The 10106-nt window shown below is 48.0% G+C and overlaps 1 protein-coding gene across 4 annotated transcripts in view; it reads left to right on the top strand.

Annotated features, from left to right (window-relative positions):
• Positions 1–187: 187 nt before the first annotated feature.
• The window catches only part of LOC143522136 (inactive rhomboid protein 2-like), a 23540-nt gene continuing 13621 nt past the window's right edge, over positions 188–10106 (top strand). Inside the window, exons 1-5 of one of the 4 annotated variants that reach the window (XM_077015870.1) lie at positions 188–553; positions 4387–4515; positions 9134–9292; positions 9513–9601; positions 9729–9912. In XM_077015870.1, the coding sequence (XP_076871985.1) occupies positions 9152–9292; positions 9513–9601; positions 9729–9912 (414 nt within the window). In that variant the 5' untranslated portion in view covers positions 188–553; positions 4387–4515; positions 9134–9151. Of the gene's footprint in view, positions 554–610; positions 992–4386; positions 4520–9133; positions 9293–9512; positions 9602–9728; positions 9913–10106 lie in introns of those variants that run through there. The other 3 variants (XM_077015871.1, XM_077015868.1, XM_077015869.1) reach the window with 3 other exon arrangements.

Here is a 10106-nt window from a genome sequence, read left to right as displayed (position 1 = left end):
GTGCACATCGTTTCTACTCTGGTTAATGGTTGACTGAGAAATAAAATATTAATTTGAAAACGCCGTTGTGTTTTTTTTCCTCTTTTTCCACACGTTGTCAGTAATGATGACTAGAACAGCTCCGTCTCTCCAGTCCGATCATCTTTTCCAGTAGATGTCAGTGTCGGTTCCCACACGTCAAGTTCACAAGACAAACTGGCTGCTAAAGAAATCCCTGAATCCTTCCACAAGAGGGTTTAGACACACGCGGAACTTCAATCATTTTCACATCATTCATTTAGGTCACGCATTAAAAAAAGGTTCATTTTCTTTCGGCTCGTGAATCTGCGCTCGCGGGAACTTCGGTGTGACTGCAGCTGTTTACCTCGCGCTGCTCCCGGTTCACCGACGTCACTCCGGACGCTCGCGGCGGGTGGTGCGCGGTAGTGGAGACCCGGGCGGGTGGGTTCGGCATCTTTAATGGTGCTTTCTGAAACGCCACAAGCCCGATTGAATACGATCTCACGCTCAGATCTGCTCCACGGCGTCTAGATGGGAGCTTTTTGAACAGCAGGTAAGTGGCCGTAAAGGCGGCAGAACAACATCTCTCCTTCTCTCTCTCTCTCCTCTCCTGTTCATGTTTCTTGGCTGAAGTTTCAAAGACGGGAAGTCCGGCAGCAGGTACAGCTTGGAGCGTTGTAAGAAACGGCATTGTTAAACCATATGAACTCGCTGCGTGTCTTTTGGACTTGGACTGAGCGGTGTTCGATCGGCGATACTGACTTTGAAACGTGAGAATCTGGTGCTGCACGTTAAAGGGTTGGACTGTGGTGGGAGAGAAGTTAGCAGCTCCGCGACCTTACACCACCACAAGTGCGCTTTAGGTGGACGGTGTGGGTGTAGTTGGTGTTATTTACCTGGACAGACGTCGTGACCCACAGGAAAACCTACAACTTGATAACGGAACCGAGTAAAGGCGAGAGGACTCCGCTCCCACATACCACAGATAAGAGTGAGTGGATCTGAACGTGACACGACATGGCTGAACTGCTTCTCACTGGGTTGTGTGGTGAGCCAGTGTGTGAATGTTAGCCAGTCCCATCTTTATTATAAGTTTAATAACTTTTTCTGAGCTGGAAGGGACGTTTAATTGTTATAAATTTAGTAAGTTTTTATCTGATCTGGAAGGGACGTGTGAATTTGTTGAAATGATTGTGGGGAATTATGTTTGGAAAAAACACCAACTTTAAATTATTTTGCGGAAACTACTTGCAGGAATACTGAAGTGTCACACAATTGTCCTGGAACGACATATGGTGGAGACACCAGGAAGGTCCTCCATTAGAAAGTCCTCCATTGTCCCTGCGAAAGTGCCGAAACGCCTTGGGCAGTTTCAGCTTCGCGCCGAAAGCGATTCCAGAGTAGAAGTGACATAAACACAGTTATATAACCCGTGTAAACACACTGTTTCGTTTTTTAAAGACTTAAGTGTCACTTCAGTTCCTTAAAAACCCTTCTACATGTCCGCATACGCCAGGTGTTAGGTGGTTCCTTCATCTCCCCGCCGTCTTCATCCCTCCACCGGTTCTCCTGGTGGTTCGTGTCTCGCGTTCTTCCGGTTCCACGCGCGCACAGGGCTCGTGCAGGAACGTCCGCCGCTGCGAAACTCAGTCACTGGGTCACGCGCCGCCAGATGGGGAGCACTAGCTCAGCAGTTGGACCGCAGTTAAACCCGCACACTGTACCCGACGAGCCACTCACCAGTTACACTGTCGCACCTGCACGGCTGAGATTGCGCTGTGAGCTGCAACCTTAACGGCACTTGGCCGTTTCAGTGCCCTTCAATACAAATGAAATTGATCAGGACGGGTGTGTTTATGTTCCATCTGATCAGCTTGAACGGTTTTGCAGAAACAGCTAAACAGCTGCCGTCGCCCAGACTGCCTTTTTTTTTTTTTAGAACTCGGCCAAGTTCCGTTAAGATTTCGTTTTTTTTGCTAATGGTAATAGTATTTCGACATGGTCATTTCGTCATATTAATTTCACACCTCCCCCCTTTCATCCAGTCACGTGAACAGCGTGTATATCTCTTTAGAGGACAGAAAGCATAAACCCAATGACACAAAGTGAAATCAAAATCTCTTTTCTCTATTCACTTATAAAATCAGTGTTTTCTAGACTAAGAACACATTATCTTAAACCAGACTCTTCAAATTTCAATTCACTTCATTTCAATGTAATTATGCTCACGTTGACGTAGCTTTAGGGAGGGACGGCTGTATGGTGGGGGTGAGTGGTTTGTGTATGTGGACAACAAATGGTGTAGCTATGATATGAACCAGCACAACTCAAACATGTTTTCGCTTTCCTAATGTTTCTGTTGCCCATATATGACGCCTTGCATTACACTGTGTATAGTGAGGAAGTTTAAAACGTGTTTAAACTGGTTAACATGCTAAACCACCGTGCACCATGGGTTTCGTGAGGAGATTCTTTGAACACCTGGAAGAGGTCTTCAGGAAATAAGTAACCAGGTGTCCCAGTTAGTATGTAATATCAGGATGGTAGTTCAACACGGCCCGTTGTTTCGTGTGCGACGCTTGCGGTTCACATTCTAGAACCTCACTGCGAGTTCTAGAACAGCTCACATTCCGAAACGGACCTCGCCAAAGCTTGAGGGCACGTGCCGTTTCAGCTTTTGAGTCAGGTGAGGCCGTACTCTGTGCATGTTCAGACCCGCCACGAAAAAACTCCGCCGTTCAAGAACTGCGCGGAGGATTTACCCCTGTCCTGGGAGGAAAAGAGAGACATTCCGAGAAAGCGTACCAGGAGCCCTTGCGCTCAGATAAGTGGATTTGTGCAAGGCCAGCACCACACCACGTGCGTGAGACCATGTTCTGGGCCCAGTCCAGGATTTGGGCTCGTTCTCAACTCGCGGCCCAATCGTTCTGCAGTATTACAGTGCACTGTGTCTCCAGACTGTGATTACTCGATGCAAGCATGTCGTATTTGGAAAGTTATTTACATGGCAGTTGTCATTTTCACTGCAATCACAAAACATAAGAAGAACAGGAGAGTAGTAAAGGTGTGTAGTGCCTCCTTGAACGAGGTCCGATTACGGCAGGTGTGCCACCGCATTATGGCATGACCTTTCAGCGGTCACGTGCCACTTCACCATTACCTCAGACCTCAAGCGAAATGGCTCAGTTCACAGATTTCAGATGTGCGGCTCGCTTGACGACGTCCAGGGGTGTTTGTCACCATTTCTGCTTTTGTGGGGAGCGATAAAGAACGATCATGTGTTTTCTGCTCCACTGACATGGTCACCACACTGACTCACCCCAAATATAGCTCTCATTGTAGAAGCGGTAATGACCAGAGATCGCTGCTGTGTAGCTCACCCAAAGCCACGTTCAGAAGCTTCTAGAAAGGTCGACCTCATGTTGCACTGTCATGCTGTGCTGAGTCATTGCTCAGTAGTCAGGAGTCCCGTCCTCAGAAAGTTCACAGTAAACCTTATTCTGTCCGTGTGAGGAAGGATCAGAGATGGTGGTGTGAGGGGATTTATTTACTGCTTTTTTCCCCACACACAGCTTATATAATGTGTAAGAATCAAAAAACAAACAGATTCCCCAAAAGATCAGGGAATATTGATGGGGGGGAGAACCATACACTTCCCAGAAGAGAATGATGACGGCTCCAGTTCACAGTGGGAGCTCGTGACCTAGTAAAACATTCAGGTTTGTTCCTGTTTCTGAGTCACGCCTGTGTTTGGGACCAGCGCGCGTCTTCGCTGGAAGTGTTCAGTTTGGATTATTGTGGCCCTTTTAATGTGGTCTGGTTAGTAATGAAAGGGAGGCAGGAGTGATTTTTGAAAGAGGCGCCGAGCCAAGAAAAACCACAGCTGAAACGGGCTGGAGTGAACACACTTCTGTCAACATGCAGAGTGCAATAAAAATAAATAAAAGTCAGTACAAGCGTGATTATGATTCTGCCAGGTGCTGCTCACGAAAGAGTCTGTGTTACTTCTGAGGAGAAGTGCCGAGTTACGAAGCTTGAAACGTTTCAGTATCAGCTTCAAGCGCTTTGTACAACATCTCGAACAATATATGCATAACCTGCTTGTAAGTCATTTGTAACCGTTTATGAATTCTTATGACTCCCTCTCAATTGCTAGGTGTTATGTGAGCAATTCTTGACAAGCCTTCATAAATGTTTATATAGGATTCACGAAGGTTTGTGTAGGTGTTGTGGGTGTTTCATGAAGTGTTTATGTTTACCTTAAGCTAAAACTTTAGAACACGTGATTGGCACAGTATGTGACCGAATATATTTAGCTCTAACAAATGTTTTGTCTTCTGTGATGTGTCCTTATTTCTCTCTCTCTCTGTGTGTGTGTGTGTGTAGGTGACCATCACATGCATTGAGAGCGGGATGATGAAGCCGGAGGATAGCTGACAACTTCCTCTTTGTGGCCTTCTGCTTTGTAACGGCTCAGACCATATCAGACCATATCAGCTTCTTGAGCAAGAACGAGTAGGTATGAAGTAAATTAAACATCTCTCTCTCTTTCTCTCTGTCTTCCTGTCTCTGCTCTCAGTGAGTGAGAGAATTAAGTGTGGAGAAGCATGACGGATGAAGCAGACGCTTGTGTTTGTGTTCATAGGGCAGCGCTCAAACTCCTGCAGGTTACAAATAAGCACAGATATGGGAGAGAAACACTTCAGCAGGTTTGCGTTGCAAGTAAAAGTCACTTCTGAGTTTAACAAGCAGTATCCTGTTCCCAACCACTGCCAAGTCCCCCAAAGCGTAGGCTGAGTAACGACAGGGTTGTAGTTGTATAACAATATTGTAGTGAAACATTGGTAAAGATGCCAAAATCCACTGAACGTTTTAGGAAATCTCTGGACAGCAGCACTGTTTTGAGGTCGTTGGCGATGGAGCGTTATCTCAGTGTGGATGTGGTACTGTGAGGGTGTGGTACTGTGTGGTACATTTGACATTTTTACATTTATGGCATTTGGCAGACACCCTTATTCAGAGCGACTTACATTTTATCTCATTTTTATACAAGTGAGTATTTGAGGGTTAAGGGCCTTGCTCAGAGGCACCTCAAGTCTGGGGATCGAACCCACGACCCTCCGGTCACAAGACCAGTTCCCTAACCACTTCCCTTCCCTAAGTGTGTACTGTACTGTGTGGGTGTGGTACTGTGTGGGTGTGGTACTGTGTGGTGTGTTACTCTTGTTTATGCCTGTGTCCACAGGATGGTTCATCACATTGAGCTGATGAAGCCCTTTTCAGTTAGCTGATTGGCTGAATCGGGTGTGTAGGTCGGTTGGCTGGATCAGGTTTGAGTTGATTGGCTGAGCTGGTTGTGTCAGAATCATGCATGCATTCCTGAGGACCTACGGCACGAGAACTGAAGAACTGTGTCCAGAGGGAGCGTGTGTGTGTGTGTGTGTGTTTCACGCCTGCGTGTCATTGTCTTCACACCCGTCCTGGTCTAGCGCACTCTTGTTCTGTGGGAGTGTGGAGTGGTTGCTCTCGGTTTTCATGTGTGTGGGTGCACTGTGAGTTTTAATAGCTGGCGCTGACTTGCTGGTTTGTATTCTGTGCTGTACGTGGTGCCCACTGTCTCCAAACTGCATGTGCACAATGTTAAGATGAAATTCAAAGAGACTGCAGTGTCCAGGATTTCATACAAACAGGACACGGGCCCCTTTTACACAAGGCCTGCTTGCAGAAGTAGCTAAATCAGTGTAATGAATATATTGTATTCAACAGCGTTGCTGATGTTGGGTCGGTATTGCTAGACGTAAGTGGATCTGGAGATTAAATCACTGATAATAAACGTTCACCCAATATTGCAGGTGTGCCTGAATTGTGAAGCGCCGTGTTGTTTTCCCGCCTCAGCGGACTCGTGTGTGTGTGTGTGTGTGTGTGTGTGGTGCAGGCGTCCTTCCACAGATGGAGTAAAACACGCCCGCGTGTCTCGTAGACGCCTGGATGGGATTACGGCTCCGTAACTGGGCCTACCCCGGCCTCGACGTTCTGCTCGTCTCCATGGTTACAGGTTGTGGTGCCAGCTGGTTGGCCAGGCGCTGGTACATGTGAGACTGGTGGTTGTGCAGGCGTGGAGACGTCCAGAGCCAAACGCAACTCACGCTAGATGTCTCTGTGCAAGACTAAGATAATGCTTCTATTGTGATTAACTTACATGCATGTTTGGAGTCTTTACACAAGTGGTTCATAAAAAAAAGCTAATTATTTCATAACCAATTAGCGTTATGCAAATTATCATGCTAATCAGTGCCAACTAGCTATCTTTAATGGTTAACGGAGAACTCTGTAAAGATTTTTGCTTACACAACCTAACATTACTTTCCCAGTTCAGTTAGACAGCGGATCACTGTTAATTTCATGTTCTTGATGATAAAGCTCTTGATTAGCCTAACCTTTGATATTCATAAGCAAAGGTGTGCTTGCCTAGCGAGGTGGTGAAGGACAGCAGTGTCCTCGCCTGCCTGGCCAAGTCCACTCGATCTTGTCGGAGTTGTTCTGTGCTTGGAGCCAGTAGATGGCAGAACGCTTCTAAGAAAACTCTTAGTCGTACGCGTCTGGTTTTGCAGCAGTATTTAATAAAGTCTGGATCTGGGGCTTAGATCCTTGACTATCATTCACTTGTGATGCATGTTGGTTGTTCAGGTGTTGGCAAAATACGGCCCCTTTTTATAAATACGGCTGCTTTTAAAAATCTGGTTTCTCTCCATTTCAGGGGGGGTCTAATTAAGAGGGTATTACCCCCCCGGGGTTGTCGATAGGTGTATCCTGCTGTCAAAAAATGTCCTTAAATGGTTCTGTCACTCAACGTCTCAACCTGCGTGGTACAGTAGATGAATACTTACACACAGATCTGTCCTGGCTGTCGTGTGTTTTGCAACAGGACATTCTTCTTGTAACGCGTCCTGTGCGCTAGGTTCAAAGGAAACGCAAGTTTAGGCGTGTGTTTCGTCAGCTCATGCTCTGTAATCACTTCACCCACCGACTGTTCGTTTCCGATTTCGGTCGATGACGTCACTCGGCCCTGGTGTACGGCGTCAGCACTCACCTGAACACAGCCCAGACTAGAGTTCCTCGTTTAGCCACTGAGATCACACCTGTTAATGCTGTTTCTGTCTGCAGTGTTTCTGTCTCCCATTACAGAAACATTTGATAAAGTAATGGAGGGTGATGACTCCTGACGTTGGAGCCCATTCTTATCTCAAAGCTTTATTAAGCTTATCGGCGTTTTCCTGTAACTGTCTGTACTGTTTCTGGATTAGTGTCAGTTTCCATTTCTAGATAAGAACACCAAACACACACACACACACTCACTCAATCTCTCAAAGAGCTAGATATGCTGACAGTCTGATATCTGTCAGTAAGATAAGATAATAATCCTTTATTAATCCCACACTGGGGAAATTTGCAAATGAACATATTTTATATCTGGAAATAATTTCTTTGTGGAGACAGATTACCAAAAAAGACTAACATTCAAATCCATTAGAAGCATTACCAGTTATATTTCCATATCCAATAGAAGCATTACCAGTTATATTTCCATATCCAATAGAAGCATTACCAGTTATATTTCCATAACCACTGTAACATGCCATAAGAGGAAGCAGTGATGATTCCCAGCTGACATTAGTCTGAACTTGCCTGCATGCTTTCTCTGGTCATTCCTGTCTGTTTCAGGCGTTGGAGAAATTGTGTCTGGGTGGTGTGGGCCATCGACTGCTGACCAGTGCAGTTTTTAACTGTTCTTATGTGTTGTTGTGTTGGAAGATGTCTGATCTTAGGCTCCGCCTCCTCATTGCCTTCAGTACATGCGGCTTTAAAAAGACGTTTTTTTAAATATATTTAATACTGGACCGGTCAGCAGCTAGCAGCTCCAGTTTTCTGATTGGTTTGTAATTGCATCTACCTCTTCAGTGGTTGGTTGGAGTGCAGATGTTTTCATTAGTTGAAGTGGGGTAGGCAGAAGCTCTTGGTCTATTAACGTTGTGATCCATCACCAGGTCCCTCTGTCTGACCGTTGAGGACGCCCACGAAACTGATCTCAGATCAGTCTGCTCTGGCGGTAGCAGCGGTGGCCCCTCCCCCCTGCTGGCCTGTGTCGGCGAGCAGATTGTCGTCAGCTGCACCCGTGTCGGTTTTCGGCAGATGCACCGATCCTGATGCCCCCCTACCCACCCTCGCCATCGATCGCGGGTCGGTCTTGGCGGGAGATGCAGAGCTGGGGGGGTTAACCCTAACCCTAGCTAAAGGACCACTCACTCACTCACCCAGTCCAGCAGATCAACTCTGCCAATGAGATTGGCGACGATTCCTCTGATAACGTCGTTTCTGGGGAAATCGGCATTTCGGGGAAGCACTTTTGGAAATTTGCCCGTCGCTGGAGGCGACTAGCGAGGTTTCATGCGAACGGAGCGAATCCCCGAACATGCTGCTGCGCTTTAGGTCTTTTGATATCAGGAACCGTTTGTGCTGGAATAAATGCCTCCACTCCGGCCGATGTGCCCGACCTGCGTGAGCCCGACCTGCGTGAGCCCGACCCGCTACACAAACGTATCGGAAACTTTGTAGGATTTCAGCAGTGTAACGTAGTTACTCCATTATCTCAGATTACGGCAATCAAATTAAAAAGATACACATTGTACTGACTGGAGCGTGAAGTGTCATTATTAGTAATTATGGGTAATTTTAGCTTGTAAACAGGAAGTTTAGGCCCTAAGGCGCTCCGGTTCTGCCCGGCACTTTCACTCCCGTCCGTCCGGATCGTCCGGGGCGACTCATTCACGTGCTGCACTTCAGGGAGGGATGAAAACTCCCACGTATTCACGTTCTTTGTTCGGCCTCCGCGCCTTTCTGTGGAGTCGGCGTGGGCGGGGCTATCTCCTTCTTTTCCCGCCTTGTTTTGGTCGTGATTTAATTAGCCTGGTGAGCATGAGGAAGGGTCGCACACACGTCAGAGCGCCGTCACCGCACGTGGGTGGGGGTGACCTACAGTGACGTGCTGCTGGGCTGTAAAGGCGCATTGTTGGAGGTTGGGTGGGGGGTGACGGAGCTCTGAATGCTCTCGGCTCTCCCCCTCTGTCCGCCCCAGAACTTGGAGGTGGCCGGAATGGAGTCGCAGGAAGGGCGGGACCCGGACGCCAACGGCAGCCAATCGGACAGCAGGTTGAAGAACAAGAAGCCGCCCAGCCTGGTGATCGCCATCCCGCCGTCCGAGGCGGGGGAGAGGACACCGGCGCCGGCCAGACAGGTACGACGGGACGGCACGCTGGCCCCGCCCCTGCGCTCCTATTGGTTATATTTACACAATGAAAACAATCACAATAAACAAACGCATTATTATTAGAAAAGTAAGATGGAAGTTCAAATCTGTATTTGTGAAAAAAGTCTCCCGGGTCAGGGGTGTGTGTGCATGTAGCAGCTCTAGTGGTCTGATCTGTGTGTGTGTGTGTGTGTGTGTGTGAGGGCAGCAGTCCACCGAGGTGTTCCCAGACAGCAGGGCGAGTGAGAGGAGAGCAGCGTACAGCAGACAGACGTCTCTGTCTCAGAGCATCCGCAGGTAACGTCTCAGAGATGCACACGCCCCTCCACACCTGGTAGACCCCCTCGGTAACGGAGTGTGTGTGTGTGTGTATGTGTGTGTGTGTGTGTGTGTGTGTGTGTGTGTGTGTGTGTGTGTGTGTCAGGGGCACGGCCCAGTGGTTCGGCGTGGCCGCTGACTGTGAGAGTCAGCAGCAGGTTTGGCAGAGGAAGAGTCTGCATCACTGCAGTCAGCGTTATGGCCGTCTGAAGGCCCAGTACAGAGACAGCTATGAGCAGGGCAGTGTGGAGCAGCCTCTGGACTCCCCCGCCCCCTGCAGGATGCCCAAGGTACTGCACACACACTCTCACACACATGCATGCATTTGTATCATGTTAATAATCCCCTATCAGCAATGCAATACCGGCAAAACCTCTCTCACTCTCTCCCTCCCACTCTCTCTCTCTCTCTCTCTCTCTCTCCCTCTTTCTCCCCTCTCCCTCTCTCTCTCCTTCTCTCTCTCTCTCACTCTCTCTCTCTGTCT

Source organism: Brachyhypopomus gauderio, chromosome 8 (genome assembly GCF_052324685.1).
Source record: "Brachyhypopomus gauderio isolate BG-103 chromosome 8, BGAUD_0.2, whole genome shotgun sequence".
Classification (NCBI taxonomy): domain Eukaryota; kingdom Metazoa; phylum Chordata; class Actinopteri; order Gymnotiformes; family Hypopomidae; genus Brachyhypopomus; species Brachyhypopomus gauderio.
The sequence above is the reverse complement of the archived record's forward strand: the minus strand, read 5'-3'. Positions and strand labels throughout refer to the sequence as shown.